At 35.3% G+C, this 19,363-nt stretch overlaps 1 protein-coding gene across 1 annotated transcript in view; it reads right to left on the reverse strand.

The window, feature by feature from the left end:
• The window catches only part of ARSF (arylsulfatase F), a 36,531-nt gene that overhangs the window by 16,713 nt on the left and 455 nt on the right, over positions 1-19,363 (reverse strand). The window contains exons 2-5 of the mRNA XM_027842439.1: positions 18,802-18,856; positions 16,998-17,147; positions 15,612-15,733; positions 4,296-4,427 (exon numbers count right to left, since the gene is read on the reverse strand). Coding sequence (XP_027698240.1) covers positions 4,296-4,427; positions 15,612-15,733; positions 16,998-17,147; positions 18,802-18,815 — 418 coding nt within the window. The 5' untranslated portion in view covers positions 18,816-18,856. The remainder of the gene's footprint in view (positions 1-4,295; positions 4,428-15,611; positions 15,734-16,997; positions 17,148-18,801; positions 18,857-19,363) is intronic.

A 19,363-nucleotide genomic window follows, 5' to 3' on the forward strand; every position in this document is an offset into this window, starting at 1 on the left:
GATGATCCTTGATGATGTTCTTTATTTCTATACTTCTTTGGAATTCCTTATTGGTTATATGTTGAAGCCCACTCACCCCCACCATGCACCTTTTAATTATCCTTTCTGTGATTCCCTTCTTTAGGTTCTTTAGGGGCAATCATATTCCATATCATGCACCATTATGTGGCAATCATAAAGTGGTACTTATTGATGAGATGATACTTTGGTTTTGTTTGAAACATGTGATCAGTGAAAAAGTTTTACAACTTTATGAAAACAATTTAGCCTCCTTTCCTACTACTTTTCACCACTAGGATCAGCTCATTGGCCATCTATATTGTTTGTTGATATAAATACCATTGGGCAAGTTCTAGAGGGTATCAACTCAAATGTTTGTTGATCTAGACAATAGGAATTCTTCATATACTTGGTCTTTTCTGTGCTGATGGAAAAGCCAAAGTTCTTTAAGTGATTATAGATCTCTTCCTGAAGCCTCTACAATATCCAGTGGCTTGATACAATCAGTGCAATGTCATCTGCATCCTAGAACACCTGGAGCACCTTAGCTTATCTTTTGTTGTGGCTTAAATTTATTTGTATGAAAAGCAGAGAGGATCTTGGGAATGTCTCATAATAAAGATATAGTTGTTTGTACAGTTCAGAATTCAAAAGAAAAAATTTAATCTTAGCCTGGAAGTACTCTGCTTGACTTTTGCTAATTGGATATGATAGTACTTATAAGAGGAAAAGATTCTTAGGATCTTTCAATCACATTATCTATTCATTATACAGCTATTCTGACTTAAATTGCCCCATAAATATTTTTGAGGTGATTAGAGCAATTGTGTTATCCTTATTTCAAATATTAGTATACAATGAGAGTTATACTTACCTAGCCAAAATTATTCACCAAAGCAATAAGGATTTTGCTACTCACAGACATGCATAATAAGAACAAGAACGATGGAGAAGTGAGTAGAGAACATTCCATAGTTTCTTATTTTGTATTATATTCATTTGTGTGCTAAACCAGAAAAGACTTTGGGGAAACTTCTTTCTTTGAGGAAGTAGGTGTTTGCCTAGACATAGAGTCCTAAAGAAAATACTTAATCTTAGCCTTAGAGTACTCTGTCAGCCTTTTGTTCGCCAGATATGGCGACTATGACCAAAAAGCTGTGAGGCTTTTAGGAAAGGTCCTAACCGAGAACCTGTACTAATAAATAAACTTGACATGAGATATCTGGTAGCAGGGAACAATTCCCAGTAGAAACCATGAGAATGAGACCAGTGGAATAAACACCCACCATTGCCAGTGAAGCAATATCAGGTTTACATTATCAGTGTTCACCAGCAGTCATCAGAAGATCAATAAGGACCAGGGAAGTAAAATTCCACACTCAGTAGGGAGCAAGCCCAGTGAGAGTTGTGCAATGGCATTACCAGAAGAGTGAGTTGTCACTCAGCACATATGTCCTAGATATATAAGTTCCCTATGTGTATACCCCTCTGATGAACCCTATGCATGTCCCATATCATGACTTATGATGTTTGTATTTATGGGACAGTATGCTCTAGGTATATGGGGACATTTCTCTATTATGTCATTTCTTTTATTTTTTAAAAAATTTCATTTATTTTATTCTGAACTTAATAAAAGTATTTCCATAACATAGTAGAATAAAAAGAAAGAGATGATTATACATGAAACTGCAAATCTATCATGTACAACTTGCTTTTCCTTTTAAATATATAATAAAGTTGTCATGTAAACTATAGACCAATTTCATTAATGAATATGGATGCCAAAATCCTAAATAAAATATTAGCTAAAACTATAATATATTACAAAGATTATACACCATGCTCTTTTTACTATACTATTATGAATAATAGTTATGTGAAATAGTTATGTCATCTGACTGACTAGAGACATTTAAGTATATCAATGGGAATTTGTGAGCTATTATTTTCAGTGGATGCAGGGCTACACAATAACTTAAACTTGAGGTAATTATCCTGGGGGCCTCTCATGAGAGATGAACAAAGGCACAGGGAACTTCAGGGAATTGTCAAAAAAAAATACAGAGAACATAAGGATAGAGCTTTAACTAGAATTAGGAGACAGAATTACAGTTCTTCTTCTGTTCACTTGCCATATGATGTAAATGTCTTCATTACTTACAAAGTAATATAATGATAGACTGGAAGGAGAACTTAGAGACCATGTATCCCACTCATCCTAATTTCACAAATGAAAAACCTTGAGCCCAGAGATAGGAAATTTCTCATCAAATTCACACAAGTTGGGACTTGAACCAAGGTCTTTTGTTTTCCAAGTAGTTCATCTCCTACTCCTCAAAGATTGCTTTGTTTCTCAAAGGTAACTGAGTTGTTAGGAGATGCTCATTTTTAGCTTCGTTTTTTTGTTTCCTTGTTTTTAAATCAGAGATTACATTGTCTTTTCTAGCTCATAGGGGTTTGGGTTTTTTAAATAACAAAAAAAATTTATATTAAAATGCTATTTGAAATGTGTTGTGAGAATGCAAGCTGCATGTGTTGATATACTTGTATGCACTTGTTCTATACTTATTCCTAAACAGATAGATATTAGCCAGGTGATAGAGAAGAAACACAATTATAGGTATCTCACACATCTTTATGGCTCTATCCAAAGTATGTTGTGAAAGATGGGGTGGGGAAGCAGGGTAAAGAGTAAATTAAAATCACAGCACAGCTGGAATGGTTTTCTTTCCAAAGAGTCTGTGAATAATAGTGTGATATAGTGAAAAGCCCAAAGAAGTGGGAGTCAGGAAACCTTTGTTTAATTCTCATTTTGCCACTAATGAGCTGGATAACCTTAGATGAGTCATTGAGCCTCTCTGAACCTCAATTTATTTTCCTGTAAAATGAAGGCATTGGATTAGCTGATAGCTGGATTTCCTCTCAGCTCCAATTCCTCAATCCCTTATATTTTCATAGAGGTAAAATTTCATTGGCAATTAAATAAAAAATTTTTCTCTAAGACAGTATGGGAGAGGTAGGATGGGAAGAGCTAGGGTGGCTCTGAGAATACATTAAATACTAATATTGGTAAGAAAGGTTGTGTATATATGTGTGTGCCTGTGTCTGTGTGCATGATAGTGTGTGTGTGTGCGCGCACGTGTGTGTGTGTGTGTGTGTGTGTGTGTGTATAAGGGGGAGGGATGATCTTATCCCAGTTCCTGATTCTCATTAGCAGGAAGGTGGAGTAAAATCCTTCATCAGGTGGCCAGCAGTGATTCTTGGAGACTGCACAAAGATGGGCATCTTGCCAGTAATAGTCCTTGTGCCAATGAAGCAGACATGATATTGCAGGTGCAGCAGAAGGAAGTGATTAGTCAGGTAGGGCTGATAGGATATAAGGCTTCTTATAAGTGCAGAGTTTTGATCCTGACTTGGAGGCAGGTGATGGATTCAGATCAGTAAAGGGGAGGGAATTTTAAGAAGGAACAATAGCAATGTCTGGAGCAAAGAGAAAGCTCATAAAGACATGTAACTTTAATTTGAGCCAGCATTGAGGTTAATAGAGAGGCACATGGTGGGTATGAGCAGGTTATAGCTAGGCATTACAAAAGAGAATGACAGTAAAAGACACTCTCAAAGAATGGACTAGAAAAAGTGAAGGAGCTATTTGAGTTTTTGGAGGGAAGGGAGAATGTATTTGCATTTCTTTGTTTCCCCTGTGCTTAATACAATGCTTGGCATAATGTAAGTGATGAATAAATGTAGTTGACTAACTGGTTGTGTAGCAAAAGTGCAGGATAATCATTGTCAAGCACATCATTCAATCAACCAGTAATGAACTCCACTGGTATAGTCAGATGCCAGGACAAAGTGAGAAATGCCACCAGGATCCTGGGCAAAGCTTCTGAATCAAACTGATGAAAGAACAAGAACAATGATTGCCCAGGGTGGGAAGGCATGGATGACTTAAGACTTGCATAGACAGAGGGAATACCTGCAATGATGAGATTTCAGTTGTATGTGAGTACTTTCAGTACTTTTAATGTTACACTAAAAGAACACAAAGAAACATTTAATTATATGCCAAGATTACACATCTGATTATACATTTCCAAACTCTTAGCTAAGTTGAATAGCTATTTTCAGTTTCTCAATTTGTTAATGTCAATCAACTCTTTTAAAATAAATGATCTTCCCTCAAATACACAGCCTGCCAGTATTGCAACTTCTTATAACTTTTTTGGGAGGGATAGAGGGACAGGAAGAAGGAATGAGAAGAAAAAGCAATTTTGAAAGTGATTTCCACATACCTATCAGTGCTGTGCTATAACCATGCTTCTTTAGGGTGGCTGCAAATGTGGTTTCATTCCGAGGGAGCCCTCCATGGACCCCAAGTGAGTTGAATACACTACAGGGACGGCGGCTATTTCTAGAGACCATCCCTGAAATTAGAGTGAAAAAAAAACATGGTCAGTCCAGCCATGAGCCATGTGACCACAGTTTTTATTTTTGTTTTCCAGTTTCTGCTACAAACTGCATTCCTTCTCAGCTTAAGGATATTTTTTGTTTGTTTGTTTGTTTGTTTTTTCCTGGTCCAGATTTACTTATCAGTGAACTCTCTCTACAAATGCAGTTCAACTAATCTACAATTTGTTGCCTTAGAGAATTGTTTCCTTGAAATGAGGAGTTAATTGTCCATGATTACACAGCCAGTACCTTCAGCAGTAGGAATTGAAACTAGATCATTTTGAGTCAAATTTCTATCTAATCCCTACCCTTTTGCTCAGTGTCACCTCTGACCCTGATATTAGGAGCCCACTGTGCTCTTTTGCTACTCATTTATTTGGCATTTAATAGATATATAGGTCCAGATGCATGATTTCATTGGTGTAGGAGCTATTAGTATGGAAATCCCTTCAGTAAATTTAAACTGACAACTTGTCCGTAATTTCAAATTTTGATGGAACAATGAGAGGTTAAGGCACTTGCTCATGGTCACACAGCTGATATGTGTCAAAGGTCTGACTTGAACCCAAGTCTTCCTGAGTTCCAGCTGGGTCCTTACCATACTGCATCTCACTTGTTAAATACTACTTTATGTTATTTTGAGTTATTTGAGTTAGTTATTTTTTTCCCTATGTACATATCATATCTTGGTTTCATAACTAGGATGCAAGCTCAGGGAGAGTTTTCTGCTTTGTACATGGAAGATACTGTTGAATGAATGAATTTGTTGGTTAATTTTTGGGGGAAATGATTTTCAATAAACAATAAACTCCATCCATTATGTCAAGCTATTACAGGTGAAAGATAAACATTGTTCAAATCCTAACAGTCCTCACAGTATTAATGACATTGACTCTGCTTCTCCCAATAGAAACCCAGTTCCAAAGAGATTGAGAAAATACTACTCTTGACTATCCTAGGTGTTTTTCTACTTTCTATTTTTGCTCTCAATCTCTCCCTTCCATCTCACTCCCACCCTCCGTCTCTTACTTCTTTCCTTCCTCCTTCTCCTTCCTCCCTCCCTTTCCTTCTTCTCTCTCTCTCCCTTCATTCTTTCTTTTGTTCCTTCCTCCCTCCCTTCTTTCCTCCTTTCATCTCTCCCTTCCTCCTTTCCTTCCTTCCTTCTTTTCTTCCTTCCATACTTCTTTCTTTCCTTTCTTCCTTCCTTCCTTCCTACCTACCTACCTTCCTTCTTTCCTTTCTTCCCTAGAGAGAGTTTTGGAGGTTTCATTGTGTGATTCAGACATGTGATTTCATCAGTAAAGGAAGCATTCTTTAACAAAGATGGAAAATCAGCAATTTATGTGCAATTTAGAACATTGCCTCTGATGTCAAATGACTTGCCCATGGTCACAGAGTTAGACTATGACATAGGATCATATATCTAGAACTAGAAGGGAACCTAGAAATTATCTAGTTGGATTAGTGTTTAGCCCTCTCTTTCTGAATGTAAATAGACTGAAGCCCAGAGAGGATAAGCATCTTGCCCAAGGTCACACTGGTAGGAAGTGCCAGAGGCAATATTTGAATCCAGATCTTCTGACTTTAGAGCTAGTATTCATTCCACATATCAGAAGCAAGATTTTGCTGCTCTCTGACTCCAAAATTTTTCTCTATATGCTATAACATGATGTTTTTTTTCCCCTTTTCTTTTATGAAAAGTGAATCACAATATAACCCCAGCATCTCATACTCACTGATTTGATTCTGCCTCTCAGGATAGGGAGGTAGAAATAGCCATGGCTTCAACACATGTCAAGACAGAATAGCTCTCACACTTGGAAAAACATATCAAAATCTTCCCCTAGAAAGCGCACACACACACACACACACACACACACACAAATGCACTATAAAATTTCTGCACATTTCTCTAGATATTCATTCATTCAACAAAGTATTCTTTGCTCTTGTTTGTTTTTCGTTGTGGAGGAGATTCTGAATGCCCAAAAAGATTTGGAAAACTTCACAAGCAAAAGATATGATCTAGGATTTGGAAGAACTGAAAAAAATACTATTTCCAAATAATAATCCTTCCTCCCCATATATACATATATATGAGATAAATTGTCTGAAGTGCTTGCGATGAAGTAATATGCACACAATGACATAAAATAGATAAGAAAACCTTGAGATCCAAGAACATTTCTAAATTTAGTAACAGTAATTTTCCTGTGTCTGTTTACCTTAATAATCAGTTCATGGACTTCTGGATCATATGAATAATAAGATTGAAGACTAGATAGTTTCTCTAATTCCCATGACCTCTTAGGTCTCTCCAAAATAGAAATTATACACCACAGATAAGGCAATTTCAGCTGTCTCCATGGACTGGAATAACCAGAATCCAAAAGAAGTTTTAAAAAAAACCCTAAAAGCCTATGATTTGATGCTCACTGACTCTGAGCTCACTCAGCACACCTACCATGCTAGTGGAAGAGAAGCTGCACTAGTAGATCCAAGAAAGCACAAAAAAGCCCAACACTCACCCTGATTCATCCTTCCTTTTCCCCGGGGTTGTCAAGGCTCAGGCTCGGGGCTTCAGAAGTTTCCCAAAGCTGTGACAGATACCCAGTGCAGTCTCAGTCTTTTAGGAGCAAAAGTCTGCTAGAGGCTAAGCTGCAAAATTTTGAACTGCTGGTACTGGGGAGGACAACCCACTAGCACCAGAGTGAAAGCTGTCTGAACTGCAGGTGACAGGCCAGAGAACTAAGAAACTGGGAAGTGGACAGGACTCCTTGTGGTGGAGGGGCGAGGGGGAGCAGAACTCCATTAAGTGTGAGGGAAAGAGAAGAGCTGGAGCCACTTCTGATCCCCCAAAAGTCGCTTCAGGACAGAGACCTAGGCTGGAAAACTGTGAACTGTCCAATATGGGAGAAGTCTGAGACACTGAGACTTAGCCTCCAAAGAAGCCACCATCAGAGGGGAAAGAGTCAGGAAGTAAACAATCCTGGACATTGGAGCTGGGGGGGGGGGGGGCAGAGAGAGACTGAAATCACCAACAATTTCAGGAACAAGAAAACTAAAAAAACTTGAATATAACAGAAATATCAACAAGAAAAACAATAACAGAAGGAGATACAGCCTCCAGGTCTAGTAAACAAATTCAATAACCCATGAATAAATACTTGCAAAACAAAGAAAAATAATTCATCACTTAAGACAGACTCTGGAATGTGAGGAAAACTTGGAACCACAACACACTGTTCCTGAGTGATTCAAAATAGGAATTATGAGAGGAAAATTTATGTCTAGCAAAGCAAAAATATTGGGCAGAATAGAAAAAAACTGGAATCTGTGGTGGAAATTCTCATCAAAGAAATAAAAGAAAAAACAATGGATAGGGAATGCAAATATAAGAAGTCACGGACAGTCTAGAACAGGCCTGCACAACATACGGACTGGAGAGTGCTTGCAGCCTGACAAAGGATTTGAGGAGGCCTACAAAAAATGCAGGGTTGCCACTGCACACTCTCTCCTGTTTGCTACATGACCTACAGCAACCAACCATTGTCAGTCTGTCTTTAGTCTAACCTATCTGCAACCCAAAGAAGTTTAGTGTATTTTAATTTTAGCCCCTACCTACCGCCAAGTTGTGCAGGTCTGATGTAGAAAAGGAAGAAAGAAAAAACATTAATATTAAAAGAAAATATGCCCAAAATGCAAGCAAAACTTACTAATTATTGAAGACAGAATGCATATTGACAACCTAAGAATTATAGATCTCCCAGAACACAAAATGACAAAAGATCTTAATACCATAATGAAGAAAATAACAAAATAGAATTGCTCAGAACTTCTTAACATAGAAAATTAAATACAAATTTAAATAATTCACAGATTGCGTCTAGGGGAAAAAAAAAAGCAAGCCTGCAAACTTAATATATATAGTAGCTAAATTTAACAGTTCCTATTCAAAATAACAAATACTGCAAGTGACCCAGAGAAAGACCTTCAAATACAAAGAGAAGAAAATTCAAATAATACAAATTTTGCACCCACCAGAAAAGTTAGGAGGGAATGGAATAATATATTCTGAAGAGCAATGGAGCTCAGGATGCAGCCCAGGAATACCTACTATGCAAATCTGAGCTCAAACCATATTGTAAACAAAAGTAAAAATGCAGAAACAATTAATAAATTCTTTATAGATTATAAAACAATAAAAAAAATGAAATAGACTGGGGAACCACAAACAAAAGACACCCAAATAGAGACAACAATGAAATTCTAAATTATGAATGAGTCAAAGAAAAAATCATGATAAAACAACATACCAAAATTTCTGAGATGCCCTAAAGTAGTAATCAAAGGAAAAATTATATCACTACAAACATGCATTAACAAAATGAAAAAGAGGACTAATGAATGGCATACGAATTTTAAAAATTAGAAAGCCAATAAACAAATTTAAAGTAAGTGCTAAATAGAAGATAATGAAATTAGGGGAAATTGATAAATTTAAAATGAAGAAAAAACCATAGAAATGATAAGTAAAACTAAAAGGTGATTCTTTGAAAGAACTAATAAAATTGGTAAACTCTTAGTTAATCTGATTAAAAATATCAGAGCAGAAAATAAAATGCCCAAAATAGCAAAATCAGAAGAAATAAAAAGAATATTCTGCACAGTTATATGCTAACAAAACAAAAGAAATAAAGTTATACCTTCAAAAGTATAAAATATCCAAACTATCAGTAGAACAGAGAGAGTTCTTACATAATCCAATCTCAGAAAAGGAAATAGATCTAGTTACTAAAAAAAACTGCTGAAGAAAACATAAACTTCTGTTACTGAGGAATTTTCTGCAGGAAAATTTAAGCAAAATTTTAAAAAGCTTTGCAGGTTAGTTATAAAAGTTGAGAAAATGTTTACCCTACCAAAATCTTTTTATGACATAAATACAATCTTAGTACATAAACTAGGGAAAAATAAAACACTAAAAGAAAAATATAGGCCAGTATAATTAATAGTCACTAGAGATTTTAAAACAAAATCCTGTCAAACAAATTACAGAAACTTATTCAAAAACTCATTCATTATGAACAAAGGAATTTTATATCAAGGATGCAAAGATAGTTCAACATTAGGAAAATAAACAACATAATCAATCATATTAAAAATCAAATCATCTAAATCCATATGATCTCACTAGCTGCAGAAAAAGCCTTTGACAAAGTACATCACTTTTATACCAAAAAAAAAAAAGTATAACGTATGGGCACAAAATGAACATTTTTAGTGTCACAAAAAAATCTATCTTAAATCAAAAACAAGCACAATATGAAATAGAGATACTCAAAAACATTCTTTTAATAAATATGGGAGTGATTATAGAAATGATAGCAATTTAACAAGAGAAAGAAATTAAAAGCATAAAGATACATAAAGCGGAGCTAAAACTATCCATATTTCAAGATGATATGATGGTTTGCTTGGAAAATCCTAGATAATCAGCAAAAAAAATAATAATAATAACTAAGGCAATTAGTAGTTTCCACAAACTTCAGGCCACAAAATAAAGCCTCAAAAATCAACATCATTTGTATATAATAAAAACAAAACACAAGAAGCAACAATAGAAAGAGAAATCACATTCCAAATAACTACAAAATGCATAAACTATCTGGGGATCAACCTTTTTTTTTGGCTAGGCAATGGGGCTAAGTGACTTGCCCAGGGTCACATAGCTGGTGTTATATGTCTGAGTCCAGATTTGAACTCAGGTCCTCCTGAATCCAGGGCCAGTGCTCTATCCACTGCACCACTTAGGTACCGCGGGATCAACCTCTCAAAGCACACAAAAGACTTGTATAGATTTAATTACAAAATGCTCCTTAAAGAAATAAAGAACTAAAATAGAAGGAAGAATATTGCTCATGGCTAGGCTGCACCAATATAAGAAAAATTGAAATTAATTTACTCTTTTAATTCTATATTTATCAATTTACCAAGGTGATACATTATCGAACTTGACAAAATAATAATAAAATTCATTTGGAAAAACAAAAGATCTAAAATACTAAAGCAAATGCAAAAGAAGTAGAGAAAATGGAGAAATTGCACTTCCAAACATCAAATCATATTGTAAGGCAGCAGTTATCAAAACTATCTGGTATTGATTAAAACATAGAGATGTAGACCAACAGAACAGACTACTCAAGGGAGAAGCAGAAACAATAGAACTTAATAACTCAGTATTTGACAAAGCAGAAAATATTAATTACTTAGAGAAAAATAATCTCTCTTTGATAAAAGCTGCTGGGAAAACTGGAAAGTAGACTGACAGAAATTAGACTTAGACAAACACCTTGTATCATATTTCAGAATACATTCTTAATGGATATGCAATCTTAATATTAAATACCATACTATAAAAAAATTAGAATACATATTCTCATCGGATTTGGCTTAGGGAGGGAATAACATATACACTCAATTGGGTATGGAAATCTATCTTACCCTACGGGAAATTAGGGAGGGAAGGGGACAAAGAGCGGGGGAGGGTAGATTAGGAGAGGGGGTAATCAGAAGCAAACACTTCTAAGGAGGGACAAGGTCAAAAGAGAGAATAGAATAAATGGGGGTGGGTGGGATAGGATTAAGCAAAATATACTTAGTTTTTCACTACCATGGAAGTGTTTTGCATGACTACACATGTACAACCTGTATCGAGTTGCTTGCCTTCTCAATGAGGATGGATGGGGATGGAAGAAGGGAGAAAATTTGGAACCCAAAGTTTTAAACACAAATGTTAAAAGAAATTGTTTTCACATGCAACTGGGAAATAAGATATACAGGAAATGGAGTATAGAAATCTATCCTGCCCTACAGGAAAATTGAAGGGGAAGGGGATAAGAGAAGGGAAGGAGAGATAGAAGGGAGGCCAGATTAGGGAAAGGGGTATTTAGAATGCATGCCATCTTGGGGTGGGGGGAAGAACGAGATGGGGAGAAAATTTGGAATTCAAAATCTTGTGGAAGTGAATGTTGAAAACTAAAAATTAATTTTAAAAATTAGAAGACAAACAGATCATATACTCACACAGCTATGAGTAATGTGTGTGTGTGGGTATATATATATATATATATATATACATATACATATACATACATATATATATGTAAAACCAAACAAGAGATACAGGCAAATACAAAAGATGAAAAAGATAATATCAATTACTTTAAATGAAAAAGCTTTTCAATAGACAAAATCAATGCACCTATTATAACAAATTTTGCATCAAATTTCTTTGATAAGAGTTTGCTATCCAAGATATATCAACTATTAGTAAACATATAGAAAGGAGTCCAATAACCATTTACCAAAAGATAGTTGTTCAAAGGACATGATCAAACAATTCTCAAAAGAATTGAAGAGAATTCACAGCCTTGTAAAAGAATGTTCAAAATCATTAATAATTAGTGAAATGAAAATTAAAACAATCCTGAAATTTCACTTCACATCACGAAAATTGGCAAAAGTGACCAAAAAAATTGTCAGTCAATCTTGAAGGAATAGTTGAATAGTAGATACATTAATACATCTTTGGTGAAACTCTGAAGTGGCACAACCATCTTGGAAAGTAATTTGGAATTATGCAAATAAAGCAACTAAAATATTCATATCCTTTGAACCGGAAATTCCATTACTAGGCTGATATCTCAAGGAAGCAGTCCATAAGAAGAAAATCCTCATATGCTCCAAAATACTTATAGTGGTGTGTGTGTATGTGTGTGTGTGTGTGTGTGTGTGTGTGTGTGTGAGACTGTGTTTGTGTGTATGGGCATGTTAGCTAAGAATTAGAAACAAAATAGATGCCTATCAATTGGGGAATGACTAAATAAATTGTGGTACATGAATGTAATGAAATATTACTGTATTGTAACAAATGATATGTGTAATGAATACAGAATATCATGGAAAGATCTGTATGAAGTGTTGTAGATGTACAGAATGAAGTAAGTAGGATCAAACAATATAGATAGTAACTATAACAATGTATATGTAAAAAATAACAACACCAAAAAAAAAAAACAAAAACCAAATGTCAATGTAACAAAATGATAAAGAAAAGATTAAGCAGGATTCATTGAAGAGATATGAGACAACATCCTCACCTGCCCCTTCATGGAGGTGAGAGATACATAGGTGTTACATATTGCATACATTTTTGTCTTTTTCATTGTATTATCAGTTTTGCTATTTTTTTTCTCTCTAAAAACATTATTTCTTATATTGGATTGCTCCCAGGGAGAAGGAGGAGGGATACTTGGGATAATGACCATGATGCAACAAACAGAATATATCAATAAAAACTTATTTAAAAATAAAACAAAAGATTAGCTCATACTTCTATACCACTTCATGATTTGCCAACTCTTTCTTTCAACAGCCCCCAGAGGTTAAGTATTATTGGGGAAGTACATAGTGCACCAGATTTTGAGTCAAGAAGAAAAGGGTTCAGATTTCTTCTGTTGCCAACTATAGTAATTTAACCTCTGTGCACTTCATTTAACCTCTAAGCTTCAGATTCATCATCTTTTAAATAGGGCAATAATATCTGCAGAACTTAGAAGAAGCAGGTATCAGACTTAGAACCAGAAGGAACCACAGAGGTCATCAAACCAAGTCCTCTCATTTTACAGATGAGAAAATAAGGACACTGAAAACCAGATAACATAAAGTGATTTGTAAACACTCTCTTCCAGTTCAGACCTGAATGATATAGGGGAAAAAAACATTACTCTCCTTCCCCCTCTATTCCAGCCAAACTAGTCCATATATCTGATATTCCCCATACATCCCTATCCATCTCTTGTATTGGTTCTCTCTACGAGCTATCCTTCTGTATGTACACTTGACCTCATCCCCACCTGCCTTCTCCTACATTGTGCCTGAATCACCCTACCTCCATTCACTTCAATTTCTTCCTATCTCTTTTGTTTCTCTTCAGTCATTTTAGAAGAGTCTGATTCTTCATGACCTCATTGGGATTTTCTTGGCAAAGATACTAGAATGGTTTGCCATTTCCTTCTCTAGCTCATTTTACCGTTGAGGAATTGAAACAAAGAGGGTGAAGTGACTTGCCCAAGGTCACACAACTAATAAGTGTCTGAGGCTAGATTTGAACTCATGAAGATGATTCCAAGCTAAGTGATCTATCTACTGTGCCACCTAGCTGTCCTTTTCCAATCTCTCTTTTAGTGACCTCATTAGCTCTCTTTGGTTAATTATCATCTCTTATACAAGAAACTCACGAATGTGTATCTCCAGGCTCAGGCTTTCCTCCAATCTTCTCAACTGTATCACCAGTTGCCTATTAGATATTTGAAACTGGATGTCCTGAGTACATCTCAAACTCAACATAGAGCTTTTAAGGTCTCCAAAGTATATTGTATATATCATCTCATTTGATCATGATATCATCAATAGAAATAGAGAAGTTGGAAGTTTAGAAGACAAAGTTCATTTTTCCACACCTCCCCCACCACGTACTTCTCTTCCCAATTTCTAACTTCTCTTTCTCCCTTAATGGTATCACAATCAAATGAGATAACATATAGAATGTACTTTGTAAACATTTAAAGCACCCTATTACTTTTGTTATTGCCATCTGCCATTTTTGTAAACTTGGCTTTATCTTCAAATTCTTACTTTCATTCCTTCACCCTGCTTATCCAATAAATTGCCAATGCTTTTTCTTATATCTGACAATTTCTCTCTTCTCTCACAGCCACTGCCTTCCTGGCCCTCATCACCTATTGTCTACACCACTGAAATGACACAAAAATAAGTGATAAAGAATGAAATAATCCCTATTTAAAATATTCTATTTACACATGGTTAGAGAACTCAAGTGACTTTCCCAAATTCTACAGTTAGTTTGAGCAGAGTCAGGAACTGAACCCAGTCTAATTTTTTAGTCCAGCTATTTTAATCAATCAGTGAACATTTAGTAAGTACTATGTGTTAGGTGCTATGTGATAGTGTTGAGGATACAAATAAAACCCAAAAACTATTACCACTCTCAGGGAATTTAATTCTAATTTGTGACAAAATATGTCCATGTACAGATATTTCAAGATACACACAAAGTAGATATAAGTTCACCTTAATCTGTAAGGCCTCCTGTAGAAGGTGACTTGAGTCTTGAAAAAATACAGGAATTCTATGAACCTGAGATAGGGAGGGATTATATTCTAAATATAAGGGACAGTGAGTACAATAAGACTATTTTTACAACTCTTTTAAAGTTCAATTAACATATCTAGTTTTTACCCTAGGAGGGTTTAAATTTAAACACCTTTGTTCGTATTAATTTTAGATGGTGTTCATAGGAGTTAATAATAATAATGATAATGATGAGATACATAGGTATAGATATCTATATCTATGTACATTGATATAGGCTTACTATGTACCAAGTACTTGACAATTACTACCTCATTTGATCCTCACAACAACTCTGTGAGGTAGGTGCTATTATCATCTCCATTTTTGAGATGAGGAAACTGAGGGGGAAAAGAGATTAAGTGACTTCCCCAGGGTCACACAACTAGTAAGTATCTGAGGCTGGATTTGAACTCAAGTCTTCCTGGGATTCCAGGCTCGGTGCTCTATTCATTGTACCATGTATCTGTCCCCTACTGGAAGGTATATTAGAAGTGATGTAGATCAATTCACTCCTTTTACAGATGAAAACACTGAGACTCAAGAAGGTTAAATGACTTGTGTCAGAAGTAGGATTTGAACCAAGATCCTCTAATGCCAGAGTTAGTACTCTTTCAACTATTTCAGAGGTGTCAAAACAATCTCCAGTGGGCCACATACTCACAACACTTCTGAGTGTGGTCCAAATCAGATAAAAATATAATTGGGAAATATTTAACAAAATAATTTAAACAGACAGTTTAGACATGCAATTTAAACATAGACATCATCACATTTCAAATCTAAGTCAATGTGTGGCCTGTAGAGATCCTTATGTAACAGTTACCAGCCTCCATTTCTCTTTGAGTTTGACACCACTGCACTATAAGATTTATGCTATTTTCTGATATCAATGAAGCAAAATTCTACAAACAATTAATGACACAATACTTTAAAGATCTTCAAACCTGTTCGGACAGGGTATCTGCCTGTAAGGAAAGCTGCTCTGCTGGGGGTACACATTGCTTCTGCAGAAATATGCTGAGTGAGTTTTATACCTTCTTTGCAGAGACGGTCAACATTAGGAGTCCTAAAAAGTGGGGGGGGGGGGGTAAACATGTTTTAAGTTAACTCAAGTTATATGAGAATGTTCAGTTAATGTTGCTTAAGTTCATACTCACAGAACATTTAGACAACATAGATTTTCCAGTATTGTTTTCCCTTCCTACCAGGATGCTACATTAACTAGGGATACCTTAGAAAGTGAAAGCTAGGATCAAAGTGTTGTGGGTTCCATTTTTAGTTGCTTTTTTTTTTCCAAATTATTAAATGGTAACAGACTTAAGTGCATTTATGTCAATTAATAGAATAATAGCTTATCAAAACTGTGAGGAAACATTGGTTACTCCAACTTCTACCCAAACAAGCTTTTCTACACTACCCACACATGTGTTCAAATACCACCAGTAAAAGACAATTCATCAATCTCCAAGATAATCTATTCAATTTTTTGGAGCCTTCTAATTGATAGGAAGTTTTATTTTTTGGAGCTTACATCTCTCTCTGTACTTTCTATCTACTTACAGTCACTTTCTTGATTCAAATAGAATACAGTAAATTCTTTCTTGAGATGAAAACCCCACAAATACACATCGCTCTTTTATGTTTTCTCTCTTCTAGATTAAATATTTCTCAATTGTTTCTAGATTCATTAAACTGATCCTGGAACATAGCATTGATATTAAAGCATCATATTATTTGTAAATCCCTCATGAATGTGCATTTTAAACTTAATTTATTGGCTATTCATACACTAGACTTTAAAAAAAAATCATCCTTCTCACCAAAACAAGCTCCAAATAAAAAAAAAACTTCGACTTTCTGATTAATCTTCCTTTCATCTTTTAACATAATAGCTAATAATAACTGGAATTTATATAGCATCTACAATGTGCTAGGCACTGCAATAGGCACTTTACAAAGTAGGTGCTTTTATTATCCTCTTTTTACAGTGGAGAAAACTGAGGCCAACATAAGTTAAGTGACTTAATCAGGATTTCACAGCTAGAAAGTATCCAAGGCCAGATTTGAGCTTAAGGTCTTTCTGACTCCAAGCCCAGTGTTCTATTCACTGCACTGCCTAACTGTCTTTGCAATTATTTCTATAGACACAGGTTACATCATTTATTGAAACTACTAACATGATCATTTTGGTCAAATTGGTACCTTAATTTAACCAAAGCAAAGTTTTTTTAAAAAGTAGCACCAATTAACCCAATTGTACAGGTATATGTAGCCATAGACTTCATAGCTTTTAATCAACAAAATAATTTTAAAACTTGCTAAATCCATACCTAAGTGTAACATTGCCAAAGCATCCTAGGTCACCAATTCCCAGATCATCTGCCATTATCAGTACCACATTCGGTTTGGAATCAGGTGCAACTGTTGATCCACAAATTTTCAATAATAGACCAACTAGGGATAGAATGATTAGGGAGTGGCTATGAAGAGAAAAAAAGATTATGTTTTGATGAATTAGGAATTTATCAAAATCACTTTTTGATGATAAAAATAAAAAAGTTTATCTGTTTTTGCTATGAGCCAAAGCATGAGCAACATCATTTCAGGCATTCAGTCCTGCTGATTTCTATCCCTCAGTGAAGAGAAATTCATTTTAAGTCAACTAATCCTGGAGGGAATTTTGGAGCAGGTTTTGTGTTAAGAAATTCCCTAGATGGATCTCATAACTATTTTTGTTTTAGAAGTATAAAAATACATAACACAAATTTCAGATAAGCATAAACATAGACATCCAGAGAAACGGGTGCCAGAACCCATGACAAGTTCATAAGAGACAACCATGGACTAAGTTATACAATTGAATACCAAAGCTCCTTTTGTAGAATTTGTCTTTAATGTCCCTAGTCTTCCCTTGCTCTGTTCCTTTGCAGTGTCTTCCCCCTACCCCACTTTCAGATAACTAGTATACACCTTCTTTCTCCCCAACCATCCACAAAAAAAAAAAGGATCTAGAAAGGCTTTAGGAGCTTACTTTAAAGTTCCCTCTTTCAAGGCCACGTATATATTAAGCCTTAATTCTTATTGGGCAAAATAAATCTTTGTACAGAGGTTTCAGCTACTCCTGAGCAAGTAAAATGGGGAAAGGTCAGAGGAAATATTTGTAGTTTTCTTGAAATCACTCTACCAAGCAGGCTTCTGGTCAACCTGAGTGTAAGGTAAGCTCTGGTAGTAACAGAAGCCAATGAAAAACATCAACATAGATCTTAAATTATATTACTTTTGTGAGTCAAATCCAGGGTTTGTTTTTTTATCTCATCTCAGTAATATAACTTCATATTCTGTCATTTGTAAAGCCAGATGGCATTTGTAAGAGAGAAATGGAAATAGCCTTTCAGAAGTAAATATGGTTATGTCTATGCTGAATCTCACTTACTACATAGTATTAATGAATGTATTCCTAACTAATAAAGTAGATTGATACAATAGCAATGTTTATACAATCTATGACTCACTGAATTTTCTTAGGTGGCTGGAGCTAAAATAAAAATTAATCTGAAAAGCGGAAGGGTTCCCAGTCCACCAAGACTGCCAGACCACCAGGGGCAGATTAATATCCTGATCTCATTTTCAAATTGCACACACACATAAAAAAAAAAATAGATTTATGACAATCATGAATCTCCTCCATTAAACCTTTAAAAACATTTGGTGTAATCCTACTTTTGCATTGAAATCTTGGGTTCCTTCAGAATGAAGCATCTAGAGACAGTAAGTGAGGAGAAGTAACTGTTTCAGTGTGACCTTCGGAATTTAAGAAAGGATGTGGTTGCCAGCCTTTCTTCTAATGCCCAGTGACTATAAAATCTTTGGGAGGGTACAATGAGTAATCCCAGTACAGGCCTGCTCAGGGTCACAAAACAACTTTTTTTCATCATCAGCTGCATTTATTAATTTTATTGTCTATTGGATAGGTACCCATAGCTTCCCATCACAGGAAATATTGAGTTCATCAGAAGAAGAATCCCATTATATTACACATCTGTAAGATTGATTTTTTCAAATGCTACATAAACCTTATGCTTTGGAAAAGAGAGAATTGGAGAGGGAATGATTTTCAATGGCATTGTCTCTTACCTGTGCTCCATCATTGCATATATTTCTTTTCTTCTTTGGTGAATGTGATAACCACCTGTAAAAATCAATTCAGTGTAAATTAGTAACTAAAGTTAGGAGCTTCCAGGTTTCTAAGAAATTTCCACTAATTCTCACAAATATTGAATGGTTTTTAGTTGCTATATAAAAAATAAAGCAATGCCCCACTAGTTGACTAACCTGTTTTTTTAATTTTTCCTCTAACCATTTGCCAAATGCCCCAATTCAAATGCATAAATCTATGACAATTCTAGAATCCTTGGGTTCTCCAAAGCACTTTGAGAAACTCTCATCTAATATGTATTTGGCTTTTCATAGCTCTTCAAAGTAAAGTGTGGGTGCCTCTAAAGAAAGGGAAGACTTCCAGAGCTTTGGAAGCCCAGACAAAAAAATTCTATCAAATGACTTTGGACCATCATGACTTCTCTCCATTTTCATTATGTTATTATTCTCTCTTCAGTTACTGTGGGTTCCTGAAGTCCCAAAGCTATTTGAGGGTTAAGGGTCATTAAGTGTCAGAGTGCTTCTGTATATGGGATCCCTC

This window comes from Vombatus ursinus, unplaced genomic scaffold (genome assembly GCF_900497805.2).
Source record: "Vombatus ursinus unplaced genomic scaffold, bare-nosed wombat genome assembly UNPS02014872.1, whole genome shotgun sequence".
Lineage (NCBI taxonomy): Eukaryota > Metazoa > Chordata > Mammalia > Diprotodontia > Vombatidae > Vombatus > Vombatus ursinus.